The sequence below is a fragment of the Lemur catta genome, chromosome 9, assembly GCF_020740605.2.
Source record: "Lemur catta isolate mLemCat1 chromosome 9, mLemCat1.pri, whole genome shotgun sequence".
Classification (NCBI taxonomy): domain Eukaryota; kingdom Metazoa; phylum Chordata; class Mammalia; order Primates; family Lemuridae; genus Lemur; species Lemur catta.
This window is the reverse complement of record NC_059136.1, coordinates 23,283,372-23,296,987: the sequence shown is the minus strand read 5'-3', so window position 1 is coordinate 23,296,987 and position 13,616 is coordinate 23,283,372. Positions and strand designations below refer to the sequence as shown.

General features: G+C 54.2%; 1 protein-coding gene across 4 annotated transcripts in view; it reads right to left on the bottom strand.

Annotated features, from left to right (window-relative positions):
• PLEC (plectin) overlaps nucleotides 1-13,235 on the bottom strand; it is a 60,818-nt gene extending 47,583 nt beyond the window's left edge. For 2 of the 4 annotated variants that reach the window (XM_045561265.1, XM_045561266.1), the window contains exons 1-2: nucleotides 13,157-13,235; nucleotides 11,662-11,859 (exon numbers count right to left, since the gene is read on the bottom strand). In XM_045561265.1, the coding sequence (XP_045417221.1) occupies nucleotides 11,662-11,854 (193 nt within the window). In that variant the 5' untranslated portion in view covers nucleotides 11,855-11,859; nucleotides 13,157-13,235. Of the gene's footprint in view, nucleotides 1-9,553; nucleotides 9,688-11,661; nucleotides 11,860-13,156 lie in introns of those variants that run through there. The other 2 variants (XM_045561275.1, XM_045561274.1) reach the window with 2 other exon arrangements.
• Nucleotides 13,236-13,616: the final 381 nt, after the last annotated feature.

Genomic DNA, 13,616 nt, shown 5'->3' with positions numbered 1-13,616 from the left:
CAGGCCACCTAGTTTGTGGGAATTGTTACAGCCGCCACAGGAACCTGAAACGGGGGATGTTCTCTGGGGCAATTTGTATTCTGTAAATAACCATGAGTTCCTGTGGTAATAATAAAACCAAAGCCCAGCCAGGCATGGTAGCTCACGTTATAATCCCAACATTTTGAGAGGCCGAGGCAGGAGGATCACTTGAGCTCCAGAGTTCAAGACCAGACTGGGAAACATAGCAAAATCCTATCTCTACAAAAAAAATTTTTTTTTAATTAGGCCGGTGTGGTCGGTGCACACCTATAGTCCCAGCTACTCAGGAGTCTGAGGCAGCAGAATCACCTGAGCCCAGGAGTTTGCACTCCAGCCTGGGTGACACAGTAAGACCCTGCCTCTAAAAAAAAAAAAAAAAAAAAGTGAAGCCCAGTTGTCCAGTTGTGTCTCTTAAGGCTTATACTGTGCCTGTTCTGCTAGCTTCCCATGTAGCCATTCATTTAATAAGAAAGAAAAAAAAAGATGCATTTTCAAAAAGTCAAAATGCATACTCATTTGGAAAACAAAAGAAGAGTGGAATAAAGATCATTAAAGTCACATCTAGAGAATCCTACTGTGGACACCTCTCTCTGCTTCCTACCAGCTACCTCACATGTGCACCCTGTAAAACTGAGCATCCAGCCCCCCAATCCCTGCCCTGGTGTGCCTCCTGTAGAGGGCCTTCCCTACCCCACTGTCCCGGGTACTGCCCCAGCCCACCTGACACACTTGCCTGCCCAAGATCTCCCAGACTCAGATCAGCCAAGGCCCACTCTAGGGCCTTCCTTTCCTACAGCACTGGTCCTGGGTCTGCCCCCACTCCTGGAACCAGATAGGGCAGCAGAGTGACCCCCATCCTGGGCCCAAGTTACCTCTGCCTCAGGGAAGAAGCAAAAAAGGTCTCTGCCAAGAGCTGACCACTCAGCTGGGAAGACCCTTCTGCAGCTAAACCATGACCCAAACTCCCACAGAGTAGAGGAAGAAAGGGAAGGGAGGAGGGAAGCAGACCCCGCATGCTTGGGTCCCAAATCTTATAGGGATCACCAGGCTTTCAAGCCGACACCTTCCTTCTATCATCTGAGAGGGAGTTCCTGACTCCCCTTCTACCTGGTCTGCCATTGCCCTAGGCCACCATCCTACAGATAACCTGGCCCATGCTCCTCTTGAGTCACTGACCTCTCCAGGCCCTGAGTCTCCCTGCCTACCGTGGGTCTGTGGGCATCACCCTTGCTGCCATCCATGGCAGATCTGGGCAGCTGGCCCCCTACCAGTATCATCCCTCCCCAGCCTCCTGAGTCCCTTCTCTTTTGTCTTTTTTTTTTTTTTTGAGACAGAGTCTCACTCTGTTGCCCAGGCTAGAGTGCTATGGCGTCAGCCTAGCTCACAGCAACTCAAACTCCTGGGCTCAAGCAATCCTTCTGCCTCAGCCTCTTGAGTAGCTGGGACTATAGGCATGCGCCACCATGCCCGGCTAATTTTTTCTACATATTTTTAGTTGTCCAGATAATTTCTTTCTATTTTTTTGGTAGAGACGGGGTCTCGCTCTTGCTCAGGCTGGTCTCGAATTCCTGAGCTCAAACGATCCGCCTGCCTCAGCCTCCCAGAGTGCTAGGATTATAGGCGTGAGCCACTGCGCCCGGCCTTGAGTCCCTTCTCAAGATGCCTGCCCCTGGCTGGCCCCTCTGCTGCCAGCTCCCTTTGGGCCACAGGGCATACTGTTCACATCTTCCCATCCTGCTAGGGCCCAACAGCTCAATGCTGGGAAAATCACCCCTCACATCTGAACCACTAGGCCCTCAGTGACAAGCAGCAATCATAACTGCCCCCCCCCACAGGTGTGGCTAGGTAAATGAGAAAGATCACCCAGTACTCGGCTTGGCCCTTTCCCCAGGGACCTCGGGCCAGTGCTCTGACAAGGCTGTGCTCTGCAGGCAGCACAGCCTCCATGTCACTGCTCCATCCTGGAGAGGATCCTCCCTCCCACGCTGCTCGACCCACCATGGCCTCCCACCTCTAATCTTACCATACCCCAAGCAGTCTTGTTGAGGTCTCCCATGCACCTCATCAACTGGTCTCCAGCACTGTTCAGGCCTCACCCTGCTCTCGAGAACCTGTCCCAGGTGGCCCTTCCCTGCTTCTTCATGCCCTGCCTCCTTCTCTGCATTACCAGGACCCTGCGCCACCCCAGCCCACTGCTCTGCTCCCTCACAGCTTTGGCCTACCAGTCACTAGACTCTGGAGGACTTGGGCTGCAGAGCTCAGGTCCATGGCCTTCTCTAGTGAGGGCCCGAACCACTGCCCCCGAGTCTGGTCTCCCCTAGCTCAGTCAGATGTCCTGGCATCTTGGCATCTGTGCATGCATTCCTATCTCATGGCCATCTCTAATTTTATATGCCCAAAGCTAAACTGCTCTTCTGCCTTCCCTGTTGCAGACACACCACCTCCACCCCAGGCTGCTCTCCATATCGATTGCTGCCACTGGGGTCTCTCCTCGGCAGCTCCTCTGGAGGTGCCAGGCCATGATTCTTGCAGGTTCCAGCTCGGAGTCCAACTGTCCCCACCGTCCATCCACTTGTTTCAAGCCACACCTGCCACATGACAGGGCAAGGTCTGGCTCAGGGCCAAAGAGGTGCAGCAGAAAATGGACGCTGCCCTTGGGAAGCCGAGTTGGTGGGAGGGGAGATGTTTAAAATCCTTGTTGCCCACGAACCCACATCCAGACCCTGAGAACATGATACCCATAGTCTCCTGCATACCTCACCCCCAAACAAATTTCACACTGATTAAAGATGAAGATATTTTTTAAAATGTACCAGTATTGGAAGAAACTCTCAGCAGATGTTTCTAAAAGGCCATCCTAAGCACAACATAAAATCCAGGGGTCATAAAACAGGAGACTAGTGAATATTAAAAGTTGATTTGGCTCAAGACAACATAGAATTAAACCAAAACTAATCCATGGTGTGAAATGTCAGGACAGGGTCAACTGGGGACACAGGGAGCTTTTAAGGAGTTAAAAAAGCTCTGTCCCATGACCTGGGTGCTGATTACAAGGCAACTTTGAAATTTAAGTGGTATACAGTTATCCTTTGGTATCAGTAAGGGGTCAGTTCCAGGACCTCTGAGGATACCGAAATCCACGGATGCTCAAGTCTCTGATATAAAATGGCTTAGTATTTGCATATAACCTATGCACATCTTCCCACATACTTCAAATCATCTCTAGATTACATATAACACCTAATATGATGTAAATGCTGTGTAAATCGTTGTTATGTTGTTTTTTATTTGTATTATTATTTCTTATTGGTTTTTACTCCCCCCAAATATTTTCGATCTGCAGTTGGTGGAGTCCTAAGATGCAGAACCCTTAGATATGAAGGATTCGTATGTGTAATTTGTACACTTTTCTGTAAAAATGTCATACTTCAATAAAAAGTATATTTAAAGCCAGGCACGGTGGCACACTCCTGTAGTCCCAGCTACTCAGGAGGCTGAGGTTGGAGAATTGCTTGAACCCAGGAGTCGAAGTCCAGCCTGGGCAACATAGTGAGACTCCATCTCTTTAAAAGAGAGAGAGAGAAAGTTTTTTTAAAATTTACTTAAAAAGTAACAAACTGAGCAAAAAATTTGAAAAGATATTAATATATAAGGAAGTTAATATGTATAATATGTAAAGAGCTCTTATAAGTCAAAAAGAAATAAAACACCTCATAGACAAATGAACAATGCTTTTGAACAAGCAACTCATAAAAATACAAATGGTCAACAACTATGAAACGCTCACCTTAATTAATACTCAAAGAATGCAAATTAAAACAAATTAGAATTTTTCATCAATCAGATGAGCAAGCAAAAGGAGAATGTCAGCCTCATATCTGCCGGGCTCATCTGTACTGCAGAGCGATTTAGAAACACAATCTTTTCTAATGATAAATGTCTATCTAAAGGACATTTAAACGACTGAGTAAATGAACTGTGGTACTCCCATATAATGGAGTATTTTGTAGGCATTAGAAAGCATGACGCTGCCAAGACCATTCAATGCGAAAAGAATAATCTTTTCCACAAACGGTGCTAGGACAACTGGATAGCCACATGCACAAGAATGAATTTGGACCCCCTACCTCATGCAATACACAAAATTCATTCAAAATAAAACAAAAGGCCAGGTGAGGTGGCTCACACTTATAATTCCAGCACTATAGGAGGCTGAGGCGGGAGGATAGCTTGACGTCAGGAGTTTGAGACCAGCCTGAGCAAGAGCAAGACCACGTCTCTACTAGAAATAGAAAAAAATTAGCTGGGCAACTAAAAACAGAAAAAAAAAATAGTCGGGCTTGGTGGCTTGAGGCTGTAGTCCCAGCTACTTGGGAGGCTGAGGCAGGAGGATCACTTGAGCCCAGAGTTTGAGGTTGCTTGAGGTTGCTGTGAGCTAGGCTGACGCCCAGCACTCTAGCCAGAGCAACAGAGCAAGACTCTGTCTCAAAAAAAAAAAAAAAAAAAAAACCTCAATGTAAAAGCTAAAACTATAATACTCTTCTTATCAGAGAACATTGGCATAAATCTTTGTGACTTTGGATGAGGCAATGGTTTCTTAGATATGACACCAAAAGCAAAAGCAACCAAAAACAAAACATAGATAAACCGGACTCATAATAATTAAAACTATGTGTTTCAAAGGTCACCATCAAAGGCACCCATAGAATCAGAGAAAATTTTTGCAAATCATATATCTGTTAAGGGATTTGTATATAAAGAACACTTATAACTTAATAATAACAATACAAAACCCCAACTGTAAAATGAACAAAGAATTTTTTTTTTTTTTCCGAGACAGAGTCTCACTCTGTTGCCCAGGCTAGAGTGCCATGGCGTCGCCTAGCTCACAGCAACTTCAAACTCCTGGGCTCAAGCAATCCTACTGCCTCAGCCTCCCAAGTCGCTGGGACTACAGGTATGCACCACCATGCCCGGCTAAGTATTTCTGTATATATATATTTTTTAGTTGTCCATATAATTTCTATTTTTAGTAGAGACGGGGTCTCACTCTTGCTTAGGCTGGTCTTGAACTCCTGAGCTCAAATGATCCACCCGCCTCAGCCTCCCAGAGTGCTAGGATTACAGATGAACAAAGGATTTGAATAGACATTTCTCAAAAGAAGATATATAAGTGACCGAAAATCACATGAAAAAATGCTCCACATCATTAGCCATCAGGAAGTGCAAATAAAAATCACAATGAGATACCACTTCACACCCACTAGAATTGGATGTCTATAAAAAAGTCAGATAATAACAAGTATAGATGAGGATGTGAAGAAATTGGAAACTTCACATATTACTGTTGGGAATGCAGAATGGTGCAGCTACTTTGAAAAACAATCTGGCAGTTCTTCAAATGGTTAAATATAGAATTATCACATGGCCCAGAATTTCCACTCCTAGGTTTCTACCCAAGAGAAATTAAAAAAATACATCCACAAAAAGACTTACAAGTAAATGTTCACAGTAGCATCATTCCTAACAGCCAAGCGGCAGAAATAATCCAAATATCCACCAACTAACAAATGCATAAACAAAAATTGGTATATCCACACCATGGAATATTATTCTACCATAAAAAGGAAAGCAGTACTGATGGACACTATACCACGATGAACCTTGAAAGCAGTATGCTTAGTGAAGGAAGTCATGTATGATTCCACGCATATGAAATGTCCAACACAGGCAAATGCATAAAGACTGAAAGTAGATCAGTGTTGCCAGGGGCTGAGTGACAAAAATATTCTGGAATTGATGGTGGTGATGGCTACACAACACTGAATATTCCAAAAACCACTGAATTGTACCCTTCAAATGGGTGAATTGTATGGCATGTGAATTACATCTCAATAAAGCTGCTATTAAAAAATAGTGATACTTAGCATGAGGCTGACCTAATCTGTGCTGACATGGAAAGCCAGTGGCTCCAGAGGAAATCACCATCTGAGCTCACTGTAAAGACAGGCCACATCTCTGCATTCTCTCTCTCCCTCTTTCACGCATGCACATAGTGGTCATCCCAGCCAGTAAGATTGGGGGCCAGAGATGTACTCTCACCATTTTTCATGTACTTCTACAGTACTTGATTTTTTTTTAGCATATTTTACTTTTGACAGTAAATGCAGACCAAAAACTCTCTCCAAAGAGCCCCAAATAACTGCTAGCCTCTGCTTCTGCCAACTGAGCTCCAGCCACTGCAGATGATACCCCACACCCTAACCCACTCACCCATGCAAACACCCTGCAAATGCTGGCCGAGGGGCTGCGGCCAGTGCCAGAGACAGAGATAAACCCAAGCTCAGAGGCCAGAATGGGAGAGAGTGGGGACACGTGAGGAGAGGCCAGGTACAATGGCACTGGGTAGGCCCAGGGCCTGCGAGGGTCTTAAAGAAAGCATAGGCCACATACTTGGCACATGCCCTATGGACACACTGATACTCCTCCTGGCCCCTCTCCAGCCCCACCTTTTCCCCAGACCAATGGGCGTCTCCCAGGTGGGTGCATTCTTCAGGGATCAACCCCACCCACTCACCAACAGCACTTACCCCTGCTCGCCCCTCTCACACCTACTAGCCCTTCCAGGACCATCTCATCAGCCTGGTCAGCCATCCCCAAGCCCTATCCTCGGATCCACACTGACTCCGTTTCCACCCCAGTCCCATCCCTGACAAGACAAGCTTAAGTCTTTACCCCTGGCTGCCCAGGTCCCCTGGCTGGCCTCATTCCCCATTCCCCGCCCTGCACCTTATGCCCTGACCCCAAGGACAGGCCCTGCCTGCTGTGTGTACAGTACTGCTTGGGGTTCAGGCTGCTCCTCTGTCACCAAATATCCTCCCCTTCAGTCACCCACATCACTTCAACTCTCCCCCAAACCCCTTCCTGCCCTCCTGCACCCGAACACAGGCCTCTCCAGGCTCCTATGAGCCACCCTATAGCAGGGTGGCTCAGCCTCAGCGAGCTGTCACAGGCCAGGCTTGAGAGGGTCAGGACCCCTTTGCTGCTAGGCTCACTGGCTGCAAGTCACCAGCCCACAGCCCCTGGCATGGGAGGCCCCCTCCCATGGGGCAACCAGAGCTCTCCCACCACAGGCCCCAAAGGCCTCAGCCCCAGAGGAATCTGCCCTGAAGAGAAAGCAGGGAGGATGGTGAAGGGGGAGGGGCTTGGGCAGACAGGAAGTTGAAAATATTCTGGGAGGAGCATGACCAACCAACTGCAAAGGGAAGACTGGGGATTTCCACGGGGAGAGCCAGGGAATGACATGTCCAGGGTAGGGCCTGAGATGCTGGAGGGGTAAAGGTCACTGGGGTAAGGGTCAGACAGGGGAGGTGATGCCTCTGTGAGAGAGGGCAGGGCTGGGAGCAAGTGTGAGAGCAGGGAGGAGTCCAGGAGGCAGAAGCCAGAACCTTCCTCAGCTCAGTGACAGGCTGGGGATCAGTCCCAGGGTACAGGTCTGGGCCTCGCTGCCCTCCTCAGCATGGGCCAGTGCTGAGCTGGGCCCAGGAGAGCGGTACTCCCCTATCCCTTCTCCAACTGCTCACAATGGAGGTGACTCAGGTACTACCCCCCAGGCAGTCACTGGCCAACAGCAGGCATCATGTCCTTCCCTCTTCCCTCTCTGGCATCCAAGGGGCTCACAGAGACCAGGCCTGGAAGAGGTGTGGGGCACACGGGGTCACCTCTGGCCTTCCCTAGGCCACTGCTAAGCCTCACCCTGTGCCTCCCAGCCACAGGTACCAGCTCAGCCCCTCCCCTACCACCTTGTCTGAGCCAGGAGCTGAGGAGCTCAGGCACCTAGTATGTCCCACATGCTCTTTACTTCGATCCTGCTCAAGGAACCTCAGCACCTGCTTTCCTGCTTAGTGACTTTCAGGCCAGTGCCATACACATGCAGGCAGCTGCACCACCACACGACAATGCCCCCTCAGGTAGGCACCCCAGCACCCACACGCAGGAACTGGGTGGGAGGGCACCAAGATGGGATCTGTCAGGCCCCACTCCTGGACAAGTTGGAAGTAGGTCCCCACCCCAGAAGTAGAGGAAATAAAGCCCCTTGGGCCAGGATGGGCTCTGGCACCACACACAACCCAGAGACCTGACCAGACCAAGGAGAGTTCCAGAAGGAAACACTACTCTGCATAGGTATCTCCACTTTAAACAGAGTGGCCAGTTCATAAACAGTTCTCTCCTGGGGTTTGCCAAGAAGACTGTGGCCCAAGAAGGCAGCTGCTCCCCTGCCCTGCAGCTGTCCAGGTGGACCCCCCCAAGACAGGGCCAGCTGTGCAGAGCATGAGCAACAGGTAGGCCTCCCAAGGCCTCCCTGGGGTGCGGTGGTCAGACTTAGGAGCCACTCTCACAGGAGCGTCTCCCCTGGCCCAGGTGTACTGGTCACACAGGCAAACAGGCTGGCCAGCAAAGAGGACCACAGCAGTACATCCACCCTGCCCAGGAAAGCTGGTCATGGGGTACACCTGGAAGAGATGAACCCAAGGCACAGTGAAAACTGTCCTGCCTGGGTAAGGACACAGTGGAGAGCAGCACCACAGGGCCCCGGGCAGAGCCCCAGCAGGACCTCTCTCCCTGAGCTGCCCTTGGGGGCAGAGCCAGCAAAACCAGCCGCATGAAGCTGGAACCTGCTGTGGTCGGCACTGCCTGAGGCCCCCACCCTGACCCTCCCTGGCAGCTCAATCCCAGGCCTCTAAGCCTCTGTGGGCTGGGAGCCAGGCCTGTGTCCATGCCTGCTCAGAACCCAGCGACCCAAGCCCAAGCCAGGCAGCTGGGCTGCAAGAGTGGCAAGAGCAATGAGGGCTTGGGCAGGTCCACAGGCTCTGGGCAGGCAAGGAGCAGGACATGGGGGTCTGTCAATGCCACAGAGTGGGTGGACAGGCCACCCTGATGTTCTTCTAGAGAAGACGGAGGGGCTGTTCTGACTTCCCCAGCCCAAAGCTGCCCCCCAGGGGTCAGAGAAGGGGTGCCACAGGAGTCCCTGCCAAAGAAAGGTGGCAGCCCAGGCCCAAGCCAGTTTGAGGAGGTGAGGAGAGGCAACAACTATGCAACCCATTGCCAGGCAGCCCCAGCCACCCTTGCTCCATGGGGACGCGCCCCAGAGGAGGGGCAGGGGGATGGCTCAGCCTTGACCCACGTGTCTGCTAGGCACGCACACTGGTCACTGACCTGACTGGGGGACTGACAAGCCCTGGGTGCACCCACCCACGCAGCGGCCCACCCCACCCATTCATGCATGCCTCAGGATGCCCTATTAAGGGCATGGCTGCGGGGGCTCAGCCCAGTGTGCCCGCCCCTTCCCTGGGCACTGGGGGCAGGGGACGAGCAAGGCTGGCAGGCCAACAGGGTGGCCCGGCTCTGGCTGGGCTGCCATCTGGACGGCCACGGTGGGTAAGGTGGTCAGTGGCCGGGTTGTCAGGCTGGCCAACTTGGAGCAGCCGGGCCAGACGGCAGCACGGCCAGAACCGGGTGAAGGGCGCCGTACCTTTATATTTCTCCCGCACCTCCTCGTAGGCCTGGATGAAGTCCTGCTCGTCGGGCGGCTGGCCGGGCGTCAGCAGGGCGGCCATGCCGGCGGGCGCGGGGCTCGGCGCTGAGGGAGCCTCAACCCCCTGCGGCCGTTCTGTCCCTGTGGCCGCGCGGGCCACTTAAAGAGGCCGCTCCCGCCCCGCCCCCGCACCCAGGATGCCCCACGGGCGGGGCGGGGCGGGGCGGGGGGCCGGGCCCAGGGGAGCTGCGGCCGGGCGGTCGGGCAGTCGGGCAGCTGAGCGCCTCCCCGCGTTGGCTTGGCCAGGGCCAACCCCGCGGGCTCCGAGACTCGGTCTCACACGCATCCTGGCGGGCGCACAACCCTTCCAGCTCCGCTCCCGACCCAGTCACGGCCCGCCGACGGCCCGAATCCCTCGCCTGGGCCCCCACCCCGAGGCGGCCCCCTGCCCCGTCGGCCCTAACGGGCCCAGATCCTAGCCGAGACAGCGACCTCACCTGGCCGCCCCAGGCGCGCCCCTGCCCTCCTCCCTCCCTTGCTCCTTCACCTGGGCTGGAATTCTCCCACTGCAACATTGCAGATAGACAGAGTTGGAATCTTCTGTATATAAATAGCTATTAAAACACAAGAAAAAACTACACATAAAACTGGAATAGTCAACTTACACAAGGGAAAAAAAATAGTGATAAAAGAAAAAGAAAGCTGGGCATAGTGGCACACCTCTCCCAGCTACAGGAGAGGCTGAGGCAGGAGCATCCCTTGAGTCCAGGAGTCCAGCCTTGGAAATATAATGAGACCCCATCTCTTGAAAAACACAAAAGAATAAAACCTCATGATGCCTGCACCTAACTGTCAAACAATTCTGCAAAAATTTCTAAAAAATAATTAAGAACAACAAAAGAATTATTTTCCACCCATCAGATTGGCAAAGCCTTTCTCCCAGCAATTACAAATGTCCTCCTTTCGAGAACGCCCCTGGCAATACCTCTCTAACCTTAAATGCTGCATGCCCTGTGATAGAGAGTCTCACTTCTAGGAATCAGTCCTAAGAAGATCATGGCACAGAGACATGGCCCAAGACCACTGCGGGCAGCAGCAGGGGTTGCTGGTATGCCCAGCACTCTACCCTGCCCCCACATCTTTAAAGGTGATGCTGAAGAAGGTCAGGGCTGAGAAAGAACATTCCTGACCCTTTCAAGTGGGAAAAAGATGACCTCATTCATTAAAATCCGTATGTGATATGAAAAGCCCAGAAGGGCATGCACTGCCCACACCGGCCCCAGGGGCCAGGTGCAGGGTGGCGACAGAGCTTCCTGCACTCTTTTCTGTCCCTCTCCACTTCCACAAGCCACATTTGTGCTCCCACCAACCAAGCTCCTCAGGCTCAGCACCTGGCCTCCCAGCCCTCTCCAGACAAGTCTCAGTCCACCCTCCCATCCTCCTGCAGTCCCCCCCCCTCAGGTGCCTCCTGATCCCCCTAGGGGTCCTAGTGGTGGACTAGGGCAGTACTGCAAAGAAGCCTAGAGACCCTCCACTGGCTCCTCCCTTTCCCAGTACATCGGGCCAAGTGGCCCCCAGCCCTAGGTCACCAACTTCCTACAGGGAGGGGCTACCCTCTAGCTGCCCACCCCTTCCCTGGGGCCTCTCACTGTGTCTTTCCCATCCTCCTCCCCACACTGGCAGCTACTGGAGGGCAAGGCCAGACCCTGGCTCAGGGAGGGGCTGGGGCTCTGGACAAACAGGCACCCCCTCCTGTCTTGCTCGTATACACTCCCACCTGCCCCGGTTGGTGGCAGCCAAGACCAGGGGCTTGGTGGGCAGCTCTGCCCCAGAAGCCCAAGAAGTTATGGTCACATGCGGGCCCTGGATCCTTGTCATGAGGCCAGTGATGGTGCCACTGCAGCAAGGAGCCCAACCTCAGGCCACTGCAGCTTCCCAGGTGGGGCCAGCAGGTGGCACTGTGTTATCTGCACTTACCTGGGACTGCAGGAGCCCTCCCTGACCCACAGATCTCAGCAAACTTCTCACCCAGTCCCAGCACCTGCATACAGCACACAAAATGTGCCCAAACAAGGTGTGCTGAAGAGTTGCCCCGCCGGTGTTACCTGCAATGCGAATGACTGCCCGCTCAGCAGGGTCCAGGACACTTCCGTTGCTCCCAGCGGCACCCCCACTTCGCCGGCTCCGCTGTGTTTTCCCAAGGTTCCAGGGCAGTGTGTCCCCAGGGCTGGGCGAGCCACTGCTTCCATTGGAGACATCTTCAGCCACTGCCCGCACCTCAGAGTCCTCACCCGACATGCCTCCTGGAGCGGGGGCAGGAAGAGTCACACCTCTACCACTGGAGGGAGAAGATGGTGCGCACTGACCGACCCTCTTCCTCACCTAGACACTGACACCATTCCATCCACCCTATCATCTGGACACTGACACCCACGGTTCTCCTATGCTCTGCCTCATCCACATACGGACCATACACCGTCAACCCAGATGTTGACAACCCTCCTTCCTCCAGCCCGTCTCTCAGATGCCCACACGGTGACAACTCCGGAGACACTAACCTCACCCCTCTAGTCTATCAGCGAGACAGTGACCACCCTTGCCACCCTGACCCGCAAGCATTGACTGCCACTATTAGTTACCCAAACCCAGACCCCTGTATCTTGATACCCAGGGGCTCACCCCATCCACAGCACTGAATCCACTCTCCACCCTGTCACACAGGAGCGGCGTGATTATCGTCACCCAGACGCCGGCCTCCCATCCCTCCTTCCCAAACCCGGGCTCCCTCTCCTCGAATCCTGGAATCAGCAGGTAAGTGAGGCCATCAGCAAACGCTGATCACTGCCCCTCTCCTCACTGGGGCATCAGGGAAGGACACCCAACCCCCACCCCCAACACTGAGCCTCTATCTCCAAGCTGTCTCGGTCTCTAGGACTCTCCATCACCCCATCGCACCTCAGCCCCGCGCGGCCCCACCGCGGTCTCCGCAGTGGCAGCCTATAAATAGCTGGAGCCGCAGCGACGTGGGCCGTGGGAGCTCGGCTGCGGCAAGGCCGGGAGGGAGCCCGTGTTGCCGCTCCTGTAGCCCACCCTGCGTGTCGTGTACGCCGGCATCGCGGGCGCAACCAGAGCGCACGCATACCCACGCGTACTCACTCCCCAGCTCCCCGTCCTCCAGAGCACTGGCGTGTGGGAGGTGAATGGGGTTCTGTCTAGGCGGGGGCGGGCTGGTGTGGGGGCACAATGTGGGCTCTGTGCCTCCGCTCTCAGGCCAAGGGCTAGGGAGGAGTCAGCGGGCACAGAGCAGGGGGCCAACCCCCCCGCCCCCCACTGGCTCTTCCGAGGGCCGCGTCCGCTCCAGCGCCCCGTCCGCAGCCCCGCGGCCAGCCGCGCCTCCCCAGCAGCCTCCCTGCCCACACCCGGGGCACCGCCCGTCCAGTTCCGCAGTCTCGGGCGCGCAGGGAGGTGCTGCCCTCGAGAAGGAGGGCAGGATCGGCCGCAGCGTAGCCCCTAGTTCCGGGTTGCCTGCGGCCGGAGTCCCCACCCAGACTCTACGGCTCCCGCACGCTGTGCGCCTCTCCATCCCAGCCCTGCTCTTACGTTCCTGGTGGCTCCACTCTCCTCAGTTCGGCGGCGCAGCCAGACTGCTAGGACCCGGGAGCCGCGGAGGCGGCGCAGGCTGGGCGAGTCCTAGCCCGAGCCCCGCCCCGGCCCCGCCGAGAGCATGTGAGCTATGCCCACGAGATCTGGTCCGCGGCGGGTGCGACCCCCGCGTGCGCACACTTTGTCGGCGCAGCCTGCTCTCCGAGCGTACAGAGCGAGCGGGTAGGCAAGGAGACGTTGTTGGGACAAGCGTGCGTGACACCAGGACGGCGTGGGGCCGCACGGGTGCGCGCTCGGCCACGCCCCACACTGTCGTCCCGGCGTAGCCTTGGTCTGCTACCCCGGGCCGCCTCGCGGGGCAGCCGACCCCGCCCCTGTCACGATGAGGTCCCCCACTCCCCAAACAGGTCTTTCCCATAGCTCCAGAGGCACTACGCCTGGCTTCACCTAAACGTTT